Consider the following 22,112-nt stretch of genomic DNA (forward strand, 5'->3'; position numbering starts at 1 on the left):
CTGTCGTAGGTTCTTTCTTCTTCCTTCCTTCCTTCCTTCCTTCCTTCCTTCCTTCCTTCCTTCCTTCCTTCCTTCCTTCCTTCCTTTCCTTCCTTCCTTCCTTCCTTCCTTCCTTCCTTCCTTCCTTCCTTCCTTCCTTCCTTCCTTCCTTCCTTCCTTCCTTCCTTCCTTCCTCCTTCCTTCCTTCCTTCCTTCCTTCCTTCCTTCCTTCCTTCCTTCCTTCCTTCCTTCCTTCCTTCCTTCCTTCCTTCCTTCCTTCCCTTCCTTCCTTCCTTCCTTCCTTCCTTCCTTCCTTCCTTCCTTCCTTCCTTCCTTCCTTCCTTCCTTCCTTCCTTCCTTCCTTCCTTCCTTCCTTCCTTCCTTCCTTCCTTCCTTCCTTCCTTCCTTCCTTCCCTCTTTCATAGAACCATAGAATCATGGAATCGCATAATCCCAGCCTGGTCTGGGTTGGAAGGGACCCCAAGGGTCCCAGAGCTCCAACCCCCTGCCACAGGCAGGGACACCAACCTCCAGGCCTGGAGCTACACAAGGTTGCCCAGGGCCCCAGCCAACCTGGCCTTGAACACCCCCAGGGACGGGGCACCCACCCCCTCTCTGGGCAGCCCCTTCCAGCCCCTCACCACTTTCTGAGGAGAATAGTTCATAATTAATAGTTCATTAAATAGAAATATGAGGCTGTAGTGCCAAATCATCTTTTAGATCAGTATTTGACTCCTTTTGCTGTATCTAGTGGCAACAGTTGATATTATGCTGGTAACAACTTTGAGGTTACCCTCTACTGTCCTGCTTTGGAGATTCAGGTCTTTTGGCAGCAGAACCAATTTGAGCTGCTCTGTCTCTTAACCTTTCCAGGTCCAGCTGATAAGTTAGTGTAAAATTATTATCTGTGTTTGTTTAGGTGAACAGCTCACATAAGAATTACAACATCATAAGATCCTGTCAACACAGGGCTGGAAACTTCCAGAGACAGTAAAATAAATCTAAATGCAGACTTGGGTGTGGAGATAGTGTCCTAGTTTGGTGTGGACGTGGTTGTGAATAGTCACTCTTCACCCTCTGTGCAAAAGCATGTTTATCATCATCATCATCTTTTTAAGGAGAAAAGGAAAATTATGTGCTATGTCCATTAAAACATCAAATTGACTTTTACACCTGCTGCATCCAGTGTATTTCAGGACTGCAACTGAAAATTTTGAATTACTGTTACTCAGCAGGACTCCATAACCTTCCTTTCGTATCAATCAGTGACAGCAGTATAGACATTTATTGAAAGATGAATTTTGAGGCCACTTTAAACTTTCAAAACAGAGCACTACATTATTTTGATGAGGCTCTCATTGGTACCAAGTGCCCAAAGTTTGGGTGGGTATGATTTAGATAAGCATCTTAAAAATTCAGGTGGTTTGCTAGCCAAAATCCTTCATCATTCTGTTCCTTTCAATCCCAAACAAATGCAGAATTTGTATACTAGCTGGTACAACTTGTTTGCACCCAACTTCTTTCCACACTCTCACATAGCAGGGCTATTCTTACTGAAAATGACCTTTCCAATGGAACTAGCACTTTCCTTGCCTTACTAACATTATTGGAACTCAGATATTTAACTTTCAACATTGCCATTCCTCACACTTGTATTGCAGAGCTTCATTAGTTGCATTAATGAGCCCATTGTTAATTGCATTTTTGCATTCAGCATAGAGAGAAGGTGGATGCTGTTAGAACCACTGGAATTTACAAATCCAACTGCAAACTCATGGCCAACGTTTGTTCTTTGGTAGAATCACAGAATTCCAGAACTCTTTGGAAAGGAAGGGACCTGAAAACTGGACACAGCGCTCAAGGTGCATCCTCACCAATGCCAAGTACAGGGACACAATCACCTCCCTACACCTACTGGCCATGCTGTTTTTGATACAAGTCAGGATGCCATTGGCCTTCTAGAACTCTTTGGGCCCAGCCATTTAGCCAGTTTCTAACCCTGCAAAGAGTATACCCATCTAATCCATGAGTGGCTAGTTTCTCCAGCTAGAAGTCCAGGCAGACAACATCCACAGCCTTCCCCTCATCCAAACAGTCCACCTTGTCATAGAAGGAGATCAGGTTGTTCAAGCATGATCTGCCTTTCCTAAACCCATGCTGACTGGGCCTGATGGCCTGAGTGTCCTGCATGTGTTGCATGATGGTACTCAAGATGATTTGTTCCATCACCTTCCCCAGCACCGAGGTCAAGCTGACAGGCCTGTAGTTCCCCAGGTCCTCCTTCCAGCCCTTCTTGTAGATGGGCATCACATGTGCCAGCTTCCAGTCCAGCAGAAACATGTCAGGAAAGGTACGGCATTATTGGGCATCGTTGACTTAGTTTTGCCCCTGAAAGTATCACTGTGAACAAACAAGCCTCCCCCCTCTTCAAGTAACAAAGTAGATTAGTCTGTTTATGAAATGCACACCTCATAAAGGCTCAGGATCAGCCAAAAAGGTATCAGAAATGGGAAAAATTAAGTTTTTGTTTCCTCTAACTAGATGGCTCTTCAGTGGGATGGCACATCACTGTTGCCTCATGTTTCTGTATTCTATCAGGACTGTTAGCTTTACAGTATTAAAACGTGCTGGGATGGAGAGGTGAGGAAAGAACAAGTTTAAACAGCGTTGGGCAGCACTGTGGTATGTAGGAGGGAGGAAAAGAAAATTAATAGCATTGGCAAAAAATTTCCATTGGATGAGAATTTACATAAGACTTGCCAATAAAGTGTTATTTCTCTACTTTGTAGAAAGCTTGCAGGATCATCCTTTTCCCTAGAATTATTACTGTGGCTCGTGACTTCTTTTCCCCCCTCCCCCCCAATTTTATATTTATGTTCTGGCACTGCAGCACGAAAAAGTCTTAATTCATTGCGTAGGTAATAGTGCCAAAAAGTCACAGAAGGTTCAAAGTGATTTTTATCAACTCTCAGTGTGTGTTTGAGGGAAGAACAGATTGTTGTAATGTTCGTGCTCACAGACGTGGTGTCTTCATAAACAGTGAATCTTCAGGGCTTTCGTCCACATGTTTATGTGGTTCCCATTGTGCCCACTTTCTGCTGGTTTAAATATGGAATGCCAACTAGGTGGTGACATTTTGTCGCTTCTTTCTTTAATAGTCATGATGACAAATGACATTTCTCTCCACAATTAGGTCTAGGGGGGTAATTGTGCCCCTGTACTCAGCATTGGTGAGGCCACACCTTGAGTGCTGTGTGCAGTTCTGGGCTCCTCACCATAAGAAGGACACTGAGGTCCTTGAGCCAAGTGCAGAGAAGGGCAACCAGGCTGGGGAAGGGGCTGGAGGGCAAATCCTCTGAGGAGCGGCTGAGGGAGCTGCGGGTGTTGAGCCTGGAGAAGAGGAGGCTGAGGGGAGACCTTATGACCACCTACAGCTACCTGAAGGGAGGGTGCAGAGTGGTGGGTGATGGTCTCTTCAGCCAAGACACAGAAGATAGAACAGGGGGCAATGACATGAAGCTGTGCCAGGGCAGGTTTAGATTGGATATTAGAAAAAATTTTTTTACTGAAAGAGTTGTCAGGGCTGGAACAGGCTGCCCAGGGAGGGGCTGAGTCACCTTCCCTGGATGTGATCAGAAAAAGGGTAGTTGAGGTGCTCAGGGATCTGGTTTAGCTCAGGATGGGAATGGTTGGACTTGATGATCTTCAAAGGTCTCTTCCAACCTGGTGATTCTGTATTTTGTATTCTGTATAAAACCCTATTCTTTTAATAAATAAGTGCTTTTCACCACCTATTCAGTATTTGGAAACAAGTGGTAGTGTCTTTAGGATGCAGTCAGTGTAGGTGCGATGCCAGATAATATGGGCAAGAGCAAAGCCCATAGTTGGAAGACTTAGTTCTGATTGTTTAACATAATCTGGGCTTTGATGTCCAGTGTGGAACTGGGCCAGTGCTGCAAGCAAGCCTGCTCCCACTGTTCCTTTTCAGGATGGGATGAGGACCTTCCCTTTTGTTGATGCTAAGGGGAGAACATATGCTGGTACCTGTCTGCCTGCCATGTTGTCAGTCACTACTTAAAATAACTAAAAGATACGAGCTGGCTTACTAGGAGGGTGGAAACTTCTAAGTCATTACTCTTCCACGGAAAGGTTTGAATGTCTTCCAGAGTCCTCCCTTAATTTTTCAATAAGGGAAGTTGGCAAGACCAACTTATGGTTATGGCACTCCACAGGTGGCTGCCTGCAAGAGGGAAGAGCGGTTAAAACACCCTGAGACTCTCAGTTCATTATAGATGTAAGGGAGGAGGACAGTTTCAGGTCAAGCTGTGCACCTTTCCAGGTCCTCTAGACCATTCAGCTTTGCCTCATGATTGTACATCCACAGCCAGCTTCACTATAACAGTATCATCATGGCTGTCTGACCTCTCTCCATTTCCCTGGGAGAAATGACAAAATAATGACTTAACCTGTGTATCCAACACCAGATCTGTAGCCTTTTGATAAGGCTTCAGAAGACCTGGAGGAGATCAAGTGCCTCCAGCACTCATACAGTGTTGGCTTAGTAACTTCTTCTCAGTGACCTTCCCAGAAAGCCAAGGTTAGAGTCTAGGAGGTAATTGCTGAAGTCATTAACCCCCAGTGACAGTATTTTGTGCAGCAGCCAGAGGATAGGACAGTACCCAACAGCTGGTGTCTGCATGTCCTCCCTGGGAGGTACTAATGAATCCTGTCTGTAAAGGGCTCACGTGTTTCCTACCAGCACTTCTGGGTCTCCTTCCTTAGTCTCCAAGGGGAGACCTACCAGGGCATCGCAGCCTGCGAGCGGCTGAGACTTGTGCTGGGAGATGACATGAGGGCGGCATGACACAAGCAAAGAAGAGAGCCTGTATCATCTGGTGACCAAGTGACAGGGCCACAGCACTTTCAGTGTACTGGATGAGCACTCTTGCTCTCACCCTTGGCTTCATCTTCTCTCTCTGTACCTGGAACAAGTTAGTTGGGCTTTGTCCCGGTGGCTGTGGTTTGCACAGAGGTGGTCTGTTGTACCAGCTGGGGCAATGAGGAGCATTTCTGGAAGATCATAGAGTCATAGAATCATAGAATGCTCTGGGTTGGAAGAATCATAGAGTTACAAACTCCCCCTGCCACAGACAGGGACACCAACCTCCAGGCCTGGAGCTACACAAGGTTGCCCAGGGCCCCAGCCAACCTGGCCTGGAACACCCCCAGGGACGGGGCACACACCCCCTCTCTGGGCAGCCCCTTCCAGCCCCTCACCACTCTCTCTGCAAAGAACTTCCCCCCAGTCTCTCCTCTCCCCCTTCCCTCCTCCAGCTTCACTCCAGCCCCCTTGTCCTGCCAGTCTCTGCCCTTTAACAAGCCCATTCCCCTCCTGTTCCTGGGGTCCCTTCAGGGACGGGGAGGCTGCAGTGAGGTCCCCCCACAGCCTTCTCTTTGCATCTGGAAGCCTCTGCCTTTCCCAGACAGTATCTCCTAAAAATTTCAACCTTTACTTCGATTCTTGAAGCTCTCCTGTGATTTTTGTGAATTTATGATCTGTGCCTTCCTCTCCTGCTTCACAGTTACTGATGGGAGAGCTATCCACCATAAAATGTTCAGTTCTGTATACTAAAACTTTCTCCTTTCACTTAAAGCTCTTTTTTTTTTATTTCTGGATTAATTCCTTTAACTTTACCAAAGTTTGCTTTTTAGTCTGGCATGTTTGTTTCCTCTTTCCCTGTCTTTTGAAGCATTTGTTTTATAAATGCTTAACCTAGAGAAGAGAGAGGTTTGGGGGTTAGAGATACAATGCTGTCTGAAGGAAGTGACTCTATTTTATCACGGGATTGGAAGCATAGTCCAGGGAGTACAGAGGCTCAGACCAGTTGAGTTGTATTCAAGGTTTCATGTGAGTTAGCTCCACACAATCCAGAGCTAGTCCATTATTTTGATTTGCTTTCATTTTGCCAAATGTAAAATACAGTTAAGGCTGAAAACTAGTCTACAAGAGTTAAGGATTACTACTGGCAAAGCAGTATATCAATGCCTAATCTACTATTTACTATAAAGGAGGAGGAGGAGGATGTGGTCTCAGCCCTTATTTTGGGTTCCTTCCCTTTTCTAGATTCAAGTCAGACCATCAACATCAATTCCTTTTGCAGGTTATGTTTGAAGCCATCCCCTAGCAAACATCCTGCTTTTCAGATAACTTAAGCCCACTGCAAACAAACAAATAATGGAAATTAAATTGTAATAAAACCACTGTTATCTTTTTATCTGCTATTTAAATGGCAGTTATTTCCAGAAACTTCACAATTGCAGCCATGCAAATGATGAAATTGATTCTAGTCCCAACCCATCTTTCTGTGGGAAGGAAATTCCAGTACTGTTTGAAAAAACAGGTTACTGAGAACCTTGGTTTGCTCAAGGTGGCTCATATGTTGTATTTGCTAACATGGTATCTTGGTGGATGAAAATCAGTGCAGCTTTTCCCTAGGCCAGGTTATTTTCTCCACAAATCTTCAGAGCAGGAAATAAAAAGCAGCTAATAGTTGTGGGGCATGTGGAATTAGTTTAACTAAAGGTGAACCCTGATCCTTCTGACCACCTCCTCTTCCCTGTGCTGTTTTGTCTATTCCTGCATTGGAGTATGTCAACAAATTCTCTTTAAACTCAGAAGGTGCAAGGAGGGGGTGGAAATAATGATTCTTTCTCTGTCTTTTTTGGTCTTTGGGGATTTTTCGGGGGGGGGGGGGGGGGAGGAATGATGTAAAACAGCTGTATTAAAAAAATAAAAGGTACAAGTTTGCTTTGTAAAATATTTGTAAAGAAAACCAGCCTCAGAACCAATGAAGGTAATCCTGGTTGCATTCTGCAGGTGTCACAAAGGGTACTGCTTTTGTTACAGTGACATAATGCTTTTCTCACACAAGTTGATGATGAATCTTAACTTTATTGAGAGGGGAGAAACTAAACTGAAGAGGCAAGGTGTGTACATACTTGAGAAGCAGAAAAACACCCATGATTTCTGCGTGGTTTATAGTTTGCTTCTGCTGTATAAGGAAACAGATTATTTCCATGTTTCTCCTGTACTGGAAGTATGGGCTTTACATGAGTGAATAGGGCAGGAATTCCTCTTTCCTGATCTCACATGAAACGTGGTGCACTGCACCTCCTCAGAAGCTGACTACCTGTCTACTCATTGGCAAGACTTCACCAGTGTAATCAAAGTTAAGGAAGTAACCTCACAAACAGCTCGGTGCTGCTGTGCAGCACTGGTTGTAGTTGATACCAGTGGTTGTTGGTTATGGTCATCCCTGAAAGAACACTTCTTTGTGATGCAAGTTTTTATTAATCTTGATCAAGAACATGAGGTCCTTCATGTTGCCTGAGAAGCTGGCTCTTTTGCTGTCTGTGAAGTGGTTTGTCGGATGTTTTTCTAATTGCACCCAGTCACTGGAAGCAGTTATTCCATCTCTCTCTGTCTCAAGGTTGTATATTTTTAGGGAATGTGTTCCCTAGCTAAACGCTTTCATCTTCATCAGAAATCTTGACGACAGAGTTGAAGAACCTGTGTCACTGATGTAACTTCAGACAATTACATGTTAAATGATGTTTTCCTTATCCAACATAGCTTATTAAGGCAGTGAACACAACAACAAAGTGAGTGGACCAATATGCTGTCTTCTAGTCAAAGTGCCAGGAGAAGAAAAGATGCATGAAATGCAACATGTGCAGATTTCTTAGGTGCTGGAGGCAGTTATAGAGGCTGTTGTGTGGTGTGTGATGGCAAAAATGTTGAACAACTTTTTAATCAAATACTTTGCTGATCTTGAAATATTTTTCTTTCAATTTCCTATTTTGAGAAAACTGATTGAATTTAAAGCAGACAGGTAAACACAGCAACAATCCATTGGAAATGTTGGACATAAACATGCAGTCTGGGGAAAAAAAGATAAATTGTCCTTCTTTTCCATGGTGGTGTTTGGGGTTTTTTTTAATCCCATCCAACACAGCATTTTTTTGAGAGCACTATTGGCTCTGTGTGGATTTGATGCTGCAGCCTGCCTGGGTTTAGAGATAAAAAGCTTTTGAGGAAAAAAAAGAACATGTCGTCAGAGCAGGAGGAGATCCAGTTGAGGAACAGTCCATGGAGTGTGTTGATGTACTCAAGCAGCACCTTGTTAGGTTCTCCTAGGAAGCAATATCTGCTCAGGTAGGCAGATGGCAAATCTCTGATGGCAAATCTGCCAAAGACACCAGAAAACATCTCAGGGAGGGTGATTCCTGGTTTTGAAGGGCAAATGGCAAAAATGTTTTTGAAGAAAAAATGACATTTTTAGGACCACAAAGAACATCGATAAATACAACAAAAAATGAAATTATGGTTAGACTTGCACATTGCCATAAATGGATGGCTTTGTGAATCAAAGTCCAGTAGTGTATAGAATCCTCAGTAAAGTAAGGAGGTAATTAAATTACTTCCTGCAATGGCACCACCCCTACATCTTTCTCTTTTTTTTCTGTGCCCATGACTGACATGTTATGTGCTTTTTGAGTCATGGGCTGCTCTCGTCATGTTTTAAAGGCAGTGGGAGCTACATCCCCCATACCTTCCGTGCATAGCAACACTTGAATGCTGGCAAGGAAGAACAGAAGAGTGAGCGTGTGCTCACCAGCCAAGCAGAAGGGTAGAACAGATGATGAGGTGGACACAGGTGTGGAGACCAGCAATGAGCAACACGCAATTCGATATGAATTTTAGGTGAAGCCATTTACTGGGTGAAATCACACAGATTATGGACATTTGTTACTGCAAACGTGGCAAGATGAAAAACTGCTAATGGGTTACATCCACTGTTTACACCCCACTGATTGGTTAGTGATTATAACGAGTCCTGATAAACATATCTTATAGCTTAATATCCTTAGTTTGTCTTTGATGCCTAAAAGCATCTGCACACTGGCTGTTTTGGCCATCTTATTATGGCTGGTTCTGAACATGTTCCGTTACTCCCAAGTACCTTCCCATCACTTCTTCTTGGTTTAGGGCAGTCTGTACCCCTGTCATCAAGGCCTCTGTGTTTTGAGAATATGATTATTAAGATCCTCTCAGCATGAGTAATGTTTCCTGTCTCATGGGAACAGGAGGATATTGTCAGGGCCTGTGTCTGGTGAAGAGAGCTAGGCCGCCGGCAGGCCTGCTGTCTGCCCTGACACACAGGTAGATCTGGCAACTCGAACACGTATCTAATGGCTCGTCTGCCGCTGAGTGATGTACGTATCTGCCTGGGGCAGATGCTGCCAGCTGTGTGGTGGGTCTATGGGGTGTCCTAATGCTGTGGTGCTACCGGATGGTGTAGTGAAAGAAGCACGGAGGACGTGTTAAAGGACTGGCAGAGTTGCCATTGTGTAATAGGTGTATGGAATGATGTATAAGTGAGTGCCATGTGGTGTGAAATGTTAGATATGAGTCAGTCTTTCCCAAGACAAATGAAATGCCTCTCATGGTCCTAGTTAAGGAGAAGGGCAGCACATCTTCATATCATGTTCAGGTGACTTCGGCATTTTCTGTTTCATTCTGATGGTTTGGCCCAACGTGACCTGAAGGAGCAGGGAAGAAAAACCACATGAGGAGCCCCATACGTCGGAGGGGACGGTGTCTGTGGGAGCTGGGGTGTTTCTGGTTTCTCACTCGGTGCCTCCCACAAGGGATCTTTATTTTGCTGGTGCCGGCATCAGCCCAGGAATTAGCATTTTTCCACAAACTGCCCTTGTTCTGCCTCTTGACTCTTACCACTTGAGAGAGCAGACAACGTACAAGATCGGCACCGTCAACACGTTTATAAACCAGAGCTGCCTTATTGAAACACACATTTAGAAACAGGTCAGTTGGCAAACAAAAGCACATGCTGCTCAGCATACATATTAAAACATACTTACTGTCAATGGGCACTGCTTAAAGGACCAGAAAATGCTGGTTGTCCAGGTTTTACCGATTACTTTTAGATTGATCTGTAGCACGTGCACTTCTGAAACTGAACTGTTGGATACACGGTCCTTTTCTGAATTCCAGAAAGTCTTTTACTCAACTACTCCTGTTCTTTTCTTTAGGACAGTGAAAAAAAAGGGTTTATGAACAGACTTTATGCCATCCAGGAGGTGTGTGTCAGCGTCCAGAATATTCTTGATGAAGTGGCTTCTTTCGGAGAAAGAATCAAGAAGTAAGTGCTGACACAAGTGCTGGATTCCCCTACAACACTACTCCTATTTTTTGCAGGCTGAAGTACAAGGTGTTAGACCTTTTTTCTGGTTTCTTTGGGGTGTTTTGTTTGGTGGGGACCCCCAGTTTTGGATGACCCATTGTTGAAACTCATCTCTATTCACTTTGTGCTGTGTGGAGGCCCTCAGTTAGTGAACATCCTGTTGTATTAATTTTGGAATTCAGAAGTATATTAATTGGGGAGGGAGGGGAATATCAGAACTAATGCATTGAAGTAAACCAGAAAGATTATCTTTTTGTGAGGCCTGTGCAGTAGTTATTTAAAAGTAGCCATAAAAAACACAGCTTTGATAAAGGAAACAAATAGCTGAATAGGAGTTCCAGTTTTTAAGGATATACACATGTTCAATTCCTGGAGGTGTTGTATTTATGTGAGTTAGCAGAACCTTTCCTCCTAGAGCATATGTAATTTGTAGCACCTAATACATGATATATAAGAATTACCAACAAATTCAGGCCTTAAGCAAGAAAGGTTCTGACATTTGTGGCAGGAAGCATGGTGTATTTTGGGCATGGTCCATGAAAAGCAGTGTAAGGATTATTATTTGAGATCAGACAGGTTCCAGCAAGATGTCTCCCAGCCATCAGATGCAAAGCAGGGATGGGATCGGCTTGGCTTGTTGCCCTCCAAAGCCAAGAGCATCTCACCCTCTCTGGATGAGAAGTTGGGAGCAGCACCTTCCAAACGCCTTTCCGCTGCTGGCAGAGAGATGAGCCAGGAGCCACAATGAGTTAGGCCAGCTTCACAAGAGGCTTTGCTGTAAAGCTTCCAATGACACGCACAGTGTCCAACAGGAGAGTTAAAGCCATGTCTTAACCTGTTCTGGGTGGGATCCAGGACCATAAGGCACCCACCCCATCCACTGCTAGTGCCACCTGCACCATGGTGATGCTCCACACCCATGAGACCATAGCCCAGTGCAAGGGGAGACAGTCCCAGAATAAGTACTGACTACTGGAAGTAAATTTAGGAGACTGATGCGTTGGGTGGACCCCAACCCACAGGAAGCAAGAGCCTGATCTATCATGCTGTTCTGAGGTTGTGTTTCCTCAAATGTGCCAGCAGCGGCGAGCATATCAGATTGAGGATGAAGAGGAGGTTGCCATTTATGCTTTTAAGAGCAAAGTCCCTAATAGGAAAGCCCGGGAAGCATTCCCATGGGGACACTTCCAGGCAGGCAATGTTCACAGCGGCACAAGCGCGTTGTATTGCACGAGTTTTCCAGGCAAGCAAAAAATGAGCCTCTCTCTCTCTCTGAAGGCAGCCTTTTGTCAAAAGGCTGTTGGTGGAAGTTGTCGTGATGATTAAGTTTTCCTAATTGTGCCTTTTGGAAGTAGGGTTTGTTCCATTACATACCAGATGAGAGCAACAGAATTTTTCTAAACCGAGTGAGACCGAATCTTCCTATAAATCTTTGTCATTTGTTCCTAAAACTATAATGGGAAACCTGTACTGAGTGCTGTGCTAACACAGCACATAAGGAGGTTTGCTCAGCGAGGAGCCAGTGTTCCCACACATGGCGTGTCTGTGATCCGTTGCACAAAGCCGAGTCACAGGATCATGAGCAGACCCTCAACCTTCTGTTCATCCCAAATGCGTGCAGAAGAGGGGAAAAGAGCAGGTGTCCCCTGAGGAGAAAGGGAGAGATCCTACACCAAGTGACACTAACATAATGTTCACTCTGGAGACATGTCAAAATTGCCAGGGAGAAAAGAAGACAAATAAACACAGGAAGCCAGAGCTCATTATGAAAAATATGGCTAGCAATTCAGATAATTGCAATTATTCAGCCAGAGGAGCCAAAATAACGCAATCACACTGATTGGGCATGTAGCTAGTGGTAATATTTTAAAGAGTATCATCAGGCTATTCCAAGCCAAATCCACATTTTCCTTCTGGGTAAATGTCATGCAACACCGTTGACATGGTGGTGCCTTGGTGGAACCATCCCCTGGAGCCAGGGACCCTGTAACCAGCGTTCCCTTGGGATACACACACAGATTGGCCATCTGGCCTCTCTTCCTATGCACAGAGGTTGGAGAGCCACAGTGCTGGCTGTTTCAAGAGTCGTTAGCTTTCACCTCCTCTCTGCCCATACCTTAACCTCTGCAAAATGAGGTGATCAGCAGGTTTTTTTTATCACAGAGTAGCCCCTTGTTAAGGATGTTTTAATCTGGGGCTTTGTTGGATGGCTGATATCCTGAAACTGTGAGGGCATCCCAAAAATTCTCTTCCATTATCCATGAAGAAATAGTATTTATTTGGTTTGATTTTGTCTGGAATGATAAAGCTTTTTCTTTGCCTTTGGTTCAATGAACTTCATCTTACACTACTCCCTCCTTCTCTTCCTCCTTCTGTCCTTTTTCTCCATTTTTTCTTTCTTTATAACCACCTAAAGTGCTTTTATTTCCTTCTTTCACCCACTGTTGTTTCATTATATTGTTCAGCATTGTGCCCTGCCCTGCTCAGGCCCCACCTGGAGTGGTGTGTCCAGTTCTCGGATCCCTGGGATCAACCAGCCAGGGATCTCCTGGAGAGAGTCCAGAGGAGGCTGCGAAGGGGATGAAGGGCCTGGAGCATCTCCCCTGGGAGGAAAGGCTGAGGGAGCTGGGGCTGTTCAGCTGGAGAGAAGAGACTGAGAGGGGATCTGGTCAATGGGGATCAATAGCTGAGGTGGGACAACACAGGGGCCATGGGCAGCCTCTGCTCAGTGTCTGTGAGGACAGGACAGGGGGCGATGGGCTCAAGTTGGAGCCCAGGGAGTTCCCCCCAATGTGGGGAAGAACTTCTTGGCGGTGAGGGTGAGGGAGCCCTGGGACAGGCTGCCCAGGGGGTGTGGAGTCTCCTTCTCTGGAGAGATTCCAGCCCCGTCTGGACACTGACCTGTGTGACCTGTCCTAGGGACCCTGCTTTGGAAAAGCCGTTTAAGCTCCTGGAGTCCAACCGTCCCTGTCCTGTGCTAAACCAGATCCCTGAGCACCTCATCTCCCCTCTGTTAAACACCCCCAGGGCTGGGGACTCAGCCCCTCCCTGGGCAGCCTGGGCCAGGCCCTGACAGCTCTGCCAGGGAAGAACTTTTCCCTCCCAGCTGAGCTGACCCTGCCCTGGGGCAGCTTGAGCCCATTGCCCCTTGTCCCATCTCCTGGCCCCTGGCTGCAGAGCCCATCGCCCACCTCTCTGCACCCTCCTGGCAGGGCAGGGGAGGTGGGGAGAAGGTCTCCCCTCAGCCTCCTCTTCTCCAGGCTCAACACCCCCAGCTCCCTCAGCCGCTCCTCAGAGGATTTGCCCTCCAGCCCCTTCCCCAGCCTGGTTGCCCTTCTCTGCACTCGCTCCAGGCCCTCCATGTCCTTCTGGCAGTGAGGGGCCCAGCACTGGGCCCAGCACTCCAGCTGCGGCCTCCCCAGTGCCCAGCCCAGGGGCACAATCCCCTCCCCAGACCTGCTGGCCACGCTGGGCCTGGCACAAGTTTGTCCTTTCATTGTCTCTGTCGGGTGACCACAGGTTCTGACTGTTGTTCATCTCCCTTTCAGTACATTCAATTGGACTGTCCCATTCCTGAGCTGGCTGGCAATCGTTGCCCTCTCCCTGTTCACCATCATCCTGTATTTCATTCCTCTGAGATACATCGTCCTTGTCTGGGGTAAGTAAAGCCTTTTTTAACAGTCCCTGCCACTTAGAAAAAAAGCTGGTTTTTTTAAGGGATGACTTACATTGTCAGGACTGTTCTGTATTTATGGTCATGAAGCTGCCCCATGATGGAAACAGACAGGTTAGTTAAAAATCACAACTGCTTAAAGATTTAGGCCCACCTGCAAAATGCATTTTTCTCAGCTGGCATCCTGGACTTCATCATACTATAAACATGTAGCCACGAGGATTCTTCATATATCAAAGTGTAGCTTTGTCTAGATATTACTCTGATTTATTTTCACCACTTATACACAAACAGAGGCATTTCAATCTATACAGTGCATTTAGGACAATATGCCTCTTTTACTGCAGCACTTCATCTTGTGGATGTGTATGTAAACATGGCAACGAGAAGCCTGTTTAAAGGGTCACCTCTAGTCCAACAGAAAGGTGTCTGTTGTGTTTGGCTGGGTGATAATGAACAAAAGCCAGGGGTGGGCTGGGGGGGGTGGAATTAGGATTGATCCAAACCCTCACTACTTGTCCTTATATTTATTCTTTATACCAATTTTAAAGAGTTGCCATTACCACATAAGTTGTAAATAACTCTACAAGAGGTTTTTTTTTTCATTTCTACATTTTTTATACAACTTAACACCACCAGCAGTTGTACAAGAGCAGGGATTTGTGAACAGCACTGTCAGGATTTAATCTGTGGCTAGGCTTTCTATCTGAGGGAAGGAATAACAACCATGCCTTTGTAAAAACTTCTGAGCTAATTCAAGAGACAACATAAAAATCATTGAACTGACTCCAAGGAGTGTATCTGTTATGTATCAGCCAGTATTAGTAATTTTCTTGCACAGTCTTCACAGATAAATCATAGAATCATTAGGTCTTTAAGGCTGGAAAAGACCTTCAAGATCATCAAGTCCAACCATCTGTCCCAACATCAGCATGTCCTGGAGTGCCTGGGTTTTGAACCCCTCCAGGGATGGTGACACCACCACCTCTCTGGGCAGCCAGGTCCAACACCTTTCCAGGTCCAACACCAACACTCTTTCTAGGAAGAGATTTTTCCTCCTGTCCATCCTAAACCTGCCCAGGTACAACTTGATGCCGTTTCCTCTTGTCCTATCTCTTGTTACTTGGGAGAAGAGACCAACCCCTACCTGGCCACAGCCTCCTTCCAGGGAGCTGCAGAGAGAAATCAGGTCTCCCTGCAGCTGCTCCCTATCACACTTGTGCTCCAGACCCTCCAGCAGCTTTTCTGCCCTTCTGCAGAACGTACAAGATGGAGAAGAGCCGATATGGAAGATGTCAGTGAAATCTTTTTTTTATGGAACTAAAAGCAGCAATCATCTTCTCCTGTCTTGGAATTTTGCTTATTCCCCACATTCCCTATGTCATTAGGATGCAATGCAAACTCTTCATTTGGTCTTAAAACTTCATTCTTCCTAGAGCACACAAGATTCCAGGCCTCTTCAGGGCCCCATTCCTCTTCTGTCATGCCAGGAGACCAGACCTGCTTGGGGTGAAAAATCCCTCACACAAGAGCCATGTCGTGCTGTGTGTAGCTTTGAGCAGCTGTCCCCTCAAACGATGTAATAATTTAACCACATGCCAGTTTTCTCCATTATTGGGTGGTTTTAGCCTCCTCACACCCCATGGATAAAAATTTCCTCATCCCACTCACCTGTCCTGCACTTGAAAACAAACGGCCTCAGTTGTTTGACTTCCATCTGTAGAATGTTTGAGCTGGTCTGCAGCAGCATCTGCCCATTTTCTTCTTCGGGAGCAAGGGGCTTGATGGAAGTTCCTCTGTTATAGCTGGTCTTTTGTGTAACTGTCTTTCTTCCATGTCTCCTTGGGGGCTGCTTCTTTCAGCCTGCCCTAGTAAGAATTTCTCTGTTCTTTCCCTCCTGGGCATGTTTTGTCCTATGGACACAGCTGGTCCTTGAACATGTGGTGTGTGAGCCATGGTGGAGCTGGAACCCGCCTCTAATCCTGCTGGGTGGGTTACAGAGTCCTGCAGATGGTTACATGGAAAAGGGTATGAAGAAAATTATTTAATCAGAAGATTTTCAAGCTTCTAGGGAAGGCCTAAACCCCCCTGTTGTATTTTACTTCTCCTGTAGAATCACAGAATGCCAGAAGGGTTTGGGATGGAACGACCTCAAAGCCCAAACCTCCAGTCCCCTGCCATGGGCAGGGACACCTTCACTAGACCACAGGTTCACAGAGTCACAGAACGGGGGGCTTTGCTGGGGTCTCAGCAGATCACCCAGTCCATCCCCTGCTAAAGCAGGGTCCCCTTGAGCAGGCTGCACAGGATCACATCCAGGACCACAGGGTTGGGATCTCTCCAGAGAAGGAGACTCCTCAACTGCTCTGGGCAGCCCAGCCCAGGGCTTGGGCACCCACAGAGGGAGGAAGTTTCTCCTCATATTGGGATGGACCTTCCTGTGCTCCAGGTTGTGCCCATTGCCCCTTGTCCTGTCGCTGGGCACCACTGAGAAGAGTCTGTCCCCCTCCCCTTGACACCCCCTTTAGCTACTGGTCAGTGTTGAGGGGATCCTCCTCAGTCTTCTCTTCTCCAGGATGAAATGCCCTGGCTCTCTCAGCCTTCCCTCACTCCAGAGGTGCTCCAGGCCCCTCATCATCCTCTTGCCCTCCCTGGACTCTCTCCAGCAGCTCCCAGTCTGTCCTGAACTGGGAGCCCAGCACTGGATACCCAACTTCAGCTGAGGCTCAGCAGGGCTGAGCAGAGGGGATGAGAACAGAACCTCCCTGGGCCCCTCAGCCATGGTCTGCTCAAGGCCCCAGGTTCCATCGGCCACGAGGACGCAGCGCTGGTCATGGGGAGCTGCTTGTCCTCCAGGACTCCCAGGTTCTTCTCCACAGCCAGTTGCTTCTAGTGACACTGTAGCCTCCCATCTCATCCCTTCAGCTCTTTCCTTGAGCCTTGACCATGATTTATTCACACATTGACTTTCACTGGGTGACTGGCCCTTTGTCAGTGTGATGAGGTGGCACCCTGTCAACTTCTGAAGCCACCTGTGGGTGGGTCAGTGGCCACATCATGATGAGCAGTGGGGCAGACCTCGAATTTCTCAGTCACTTGGTGATGCAAAGGACCTTCTTAAACCATGGCATGTGTATCTCAGATACCCATTCTCAATGCTCACTGCTCAATCACCAGATAAAGACATCGCAGCATCTCCTCTCTACACTGCAGAAGGAGGATTCATGCGTGGGAAGCTGAGGGTCTTACTGAGCCTGCAGCTTGCACACTCCTGTATGTCCTTGCTGAAGCTTTCTGAGAGGCCTACATACCAAAGGCTTCATGGAAGATAAACTGCTCTATCTTATTTCTGATACAGCCTTGATAAATTACATGGAACAGGCCATTTTTAATGCCCTCCCAGCTTTCTCCCACTCACGTGAGGGTCTGTGTAGTTTGTGCCATGCCCACACATGTTCTAGACACATGTTCCCAGAGCACACATGTGATCTCATGTGAAAAGTGACTTGGCATGTGATGGTAAGAAAACAACTCTTAAAAGCTTGCTTTCTGCTCCATTTGGTGCTTCTGAACACTAATGGTCGTTGGGCATCGTGAGGTGGTGATGTCTAAGGGTGACACCACATCCCTTCTCTGTACCACCATCAGATCATCAGTATCTGTCAGTCCCAGACTCAGGTTCATGTAAGCTCGTCCTGAAGCTTTCACATCACCCATGTGTCACTAACTTCCCAGGTGCTTCTCCATCCTTAGCATTGGAAGGATTTGCCTTGTGTCCAAACCTGCATCTTCTGTCCAGCCCACTACAGCTCATCTTCTCTGCCAGAGATGGAGTGCACTTGATTTCTCTCATTATTTTCAACCTCCACATAACAACCACAGTTTCTATATTTTTTTTTAAGTAATAAATGTTGGAGGCATTTGAAAAAATCCTTAGAAATTTTGCATTTTGAAGCAGGGGGAACCACAGGAGCAGATTCTGGGTTTCAGAGCCTGAATTTAGAATCTATTTGTTCATTAATTCAGTGCAAATATCGGGCTTTGAAATGGATCCTAGAACCTTTCCTAGAACTTTGTGATCAGGGGTTTTTATTTCTCCTTTTTAAAATCATGGTAGTAACATTTAAACTTTCACTTTTTCAGGCATCAATAAATTTACAAAGAAGCTTCGGAGTCCCTACGCTATCGATAACAACGAGCTGCTCGACTTCCTGTCCAGAGTTCCTTCAGATGTGCAACTGGTGTGTATAATGGTTAAGGCATCCATACAGTAGTCAACTCCATACAGAATCCCAGCATCACAAGGTTGGAAAAGCCCTTTAAGCTCCTGGAGTCCAACCGTCCCTGTCCTGTGCTAAACCAGATCCCTGAGCACCTCATCTCCCCTCTGTTAAACACCCCCAGGGCTGGGGACTCAGCCCCTCCCTGGGCAGCCTGGGCCAGGCCCTGACAGCTCTGCCAGGGGAGAACTTTTCCCTCCCAGCTGAGCTGACCCTGCCCTGGGGCAGCTTGAGCCCATTGCCCCTTGTCCCATCTCCTGTCCCCTGGCTGCAGAGACCATCGCCCACCTCTCTGCACCCTCCTGGCAGGGCAGGGGAGGTGGGGAGAAGGTCTCCCCTCAGCCTCCTCTTCTCCAGGCTCAGCACCCCCAGCTCCCTCAGCCACTCCTCAGAGGATTTGCCCTCCAGCCCCTTCCCCAGCCTGGTTGCCCTTCTCTGCACTCGCTCCAGGCCCTCCATGTCCTTCTGGCAGTGAGGGGCCCAGAAAGTGACACAGTACATATTTTAAAGCAGTTACTTTGATTCAGCTTTATATTCTTTGGCACAAAACCAGTCAGGGGACCTTAAGGAAGCTGCTGGACTGTTTGCAGTGAGGAGTTACCTCAGCTGTGCCTATAAGGACCTGTAGAATCACAGAATAATAAGGGTTGGAAGAGATCATCAGGTCCAACCCTCAAGGGTTGTAGGAACAATCAGAAAAAAAAGGCCAGTGCTTTGGAGGCAGTACCAGCTGCTGGAGTTTGTATTAAGCACTTCAGCCTTTCCTTACCTGGGGTGAAAATTTTAGCTGTGGCCACAGTTCAACCATGCTCATAAACTCCTTTAAAAACAAGCTGGTTATGAATTACAGGCTCCTGCAACGTGGCACACAATCTCCTGAGAAGGTGCATGCATTAAGATAGCACCAGGCACATAAATCACCTCCAGTATCACCAAGATTATATCCTCCATCCCTTGGGTAATGGCTTCAGTCCAGAGCTGGCACAAGAACAGGGTATGGGGTGCACACACCCACCCCAAGCCTGAGGCCCTCCCTGATGGGCCTCTGAAAACAAGCAAGCAAGAAACATTGCAAGGAAAGCTCACCCAGTTCATTAAAGAGGATGTGGGTCATTCTTTGTTATAGTTTGTGGGGAAAAGAAATTAAGAACAATGCTGGAACAGGCTGCCCAGAGAGAGGGTGGGTGCCCCGTCCCTGGGGGTGTTCAAGGCCAGGTTGGCTGGGGCCCTGGGCACCCTTGTGTAGCTCCAGGCCTGGAGGTTGGTGTCCCTGCCTGTGGCAGAGGGTTGGAGCTCTGTGACCCTTGGTGTCCCTTCCAACCCAGACCAGGCTGGGATTCCATGATTCTATGATAAGAAGCCTTCTTAAAGTTTGTGCCAGCGCAGTTTTACCCCCTGGCAGGGTTCTCCTGGCCCCTTTTTTCCTTCTCACTCTAGATCTCTCCTCTTGTTGCTGTTGAGTCACAACTGCCCATCCCATGCAGTCTGCAGGACGATGGCTTGCTTTCTCTTCCTTTGTTTTTTTTTTGGGGGGGGGGGGTTGTGTGGAGAAAAAAGGTAGAAATACCTTTCTTTTCCTCACCAGTGCCACCTGACCGGTTTCCTCCTCAATGTTGTGTTTAAACAGGTGCAATACCACGAGCTGAAACAGGACCCCAGCCACAGCCCGAGCAAGAGGAAGAAAAACAACCCTGTCTAGCCATCTCCACGCCACGAGGAGTCTAGCAGAGGCTGGGGGAGGATGAAAGAAAAAAGGCCCCCACAGCCTAAGCAGCATTTCCTTTCTCTGAGCTCTTTATTTATTTTGCCTTTTTACCTACTGGGGGGATTTTGTAAATACTGTACAAAGGCGTTTCTCCTTGAGCATAGGTACTCCACGCTGTAGGGACGCGTTCGATGACGCTGTCGAGCAGGGCTTTTTTGGGGGGCTCTTCCTTGGGGGGAGTGGGGGGGCTGTGTCTGAAAGCCTTGTTCAGCTGCAGGAGGGATCAATCTAAAATGAAACACATACACACACAGCTACTCGGTGGTCAGAGGTACCGGGAACACTCAGATCATGCCAACTAAATCTACAAAAGGTGTTAAACTTTAATCTGACTCCCCCCCAAAAATATAAACCCCAAACAAACAAACAACAACAAAACAAAATCCAGTCGGGTTTTATTTGAGAGCATTAATATTTTTATCCAGCAAGCCACCATCAGAATTTTTCTATGTTTTGTATGTTTCAAGAGAAATATGACCTAGGGCAGCCTACTGCACTTGAGTTTTACCAGGTTTTCTTTCTGAACTCCAGACCCCTGATGCTAAACTCCTGGTGCAACACTTCCCTGTGCAGTAGGGCTGCTCGTTAAGACAATGAGAAACACCAAGTGCAAATCTCTCTCTGGAGCTCCCAAAAGAAGTTCCTGTCGTTTTTATCATTCCATTATAAGACCTAAATATATATATATGTATCTCTCTTGAAAATACTGCCAGGTTTGTAACTGATTGCCTACCTGATTTTTTCTATGTGTACCAGTAACCTTCATTTGTACTACATAGTTTAGGGAAGGAAGTTCCTGAGCTCCGCTGTGGTGGGAAGACTGTCAAGCTGACTTCATGCTGCTTGGGGTGTCGTGCTGTGAGCACCCTCTGTGCACGTTGTGCACTGGGGAACCTCGCAGGGAAATGTTTTTTTTTGCTTCCAAGCCGCCAGGTCGCGTTAACGCGCTTTAGGGTGTGACATGTTCCCTGTTACCAACGTGAAATACAGCGTAGAGGAAAATGGTATAGAAAAAAAAAAAAAAAAAGGCCAAAAAAAAAAGCAAAAAAAGAAAAAGAACAACAAAAAATAGTTGTGGTTGAAACTGAAATACTGGCTTTATTTCCTGTGCTAATGATGTAGTTGGTTCTTCTGGTAACGGTCGCGCCCCGCTGCATGGAACCCGCGTTGTTTTATAAACTCCATGGGACATAGAAGAGGAATGTTTACATTCAGATGTCTTAGTGGCCACTGCATAACGAGTATTTTGGGGATATATTCCGATAGCTGCATGTAGACATCCACGCTCAGCTCCCCGCCTAGTGAGCAGAGACTTCATTCCGAAGGGACTACCCGCGCGCACCGCTCCTGCCCGTAGCTCCCGGTGGTGTTAAAGGGGATTCCTGACTCCAGGGGTGGTGGTGGGGGGGGGGGGCGGGGAGCAGCAGGGCTGTGTCCTTGTCCTGGAGAGGAGCGTTACCCCACACTCCTCTCTGGGTTACCTCTGGTTGGTTGCAATCGCTGGTGAAAGTTACATTGCACTACTCTGACAATACTTTTTTTGGAAAAAAAAAAAAAAAAAGAAAGAAAAAAAAAAAAGACTATTTAGAAAATACTTTGCAAGCAAGTGTGTATATATATACATATCTATAAAATATATTTGTCTAAGGAACTGTGTGTTAGCTGCATCGGTCATGAAGGATCATCCCGGGTCTGTTTCTTTTACAGCCACGATGTCGAGAGCCGGTTTCCAGGTCTCTGTGTGTGTGTGTGTGATTGAAAGGATGCCAAGCCCCACGGCCTGTCCTGCAGGAAGCCTTGGACCTCAGTATGCCTCCCCTGACACCGTGGCTCCAACAGCATCTTACCTGCAGAGCTGGTGTCGCCACCCTGTGCGCTGCCTGCTGCCCGAGGGGCAGCTCTTGGTGAAGTCACTGATGAGCCCGTGGTGTTTAAAAAGCTAAAAAGCCAAACTTTGGAACTTTGGGCGTGCGGGTGTTCGTTGCCAGCTGTCCTTTGACACACTGCAAGCCTTGTACCTTCCCAGTGTTGCCATGGGTCTGCGTGTGATCCCCCGTTGTGTTCTCCTTCCTTTCTGTACTCGATCTCAAGTGTCTTACTTTGGTGGTAGTGTCCAAGTTAAGTCATACACCTTCACTGCATTAAACACA

The 22,112-nt window shown here is 46.7% G+C and overlaps 1 protein-coding gene across 1 annotated transcript in view; it reads left to right on the top strand.

The window, feature by feature from the left end:
• The window catches only part of MCTP1 (multiple C2 and transmembrane domain containing 1), a gene marked incomplete at its 3' end in the record, with an annotated part of 294,163 nt that extends 274,267 nt beyond the window's left edge, over positions 1-19,896 (top strand). Inside the window, exons 18-21 of the mRNA XM_084278338.1 lie at positions 10,093-10,202; positions 13,793-13,902; positions 18,061-18,158; positions 19,825-19,896. Of these exons, the coding sequence (XP_084134464.1) occupies positions 10,093-10,202; positions 13,793-13,902; positions 18,061-18,158; positions 19,825-19,896 (390 nt within the window). The remainder of the gene's footprint in view (positions 1-10,092; positions 10,203-13,792; positions 13,903-18,060; positions 18,159-19,824) is intronic.
• Between the last annotated feature and the right edge of the window lie 2,216 nt (positions 19,897-22,112).

The sequence above is a fragment of the Gallinula chloropus genome (assembly GCF_964237585.1).
Source record: "Gallinula chloropus genome assembly, chromosome: Z".
Lineage (NCBI taxonomy): Eukaryota > Metazoa > Chordata > Aves > Gruiformes > Rallidae > Gallinula > Gallinula chloropus.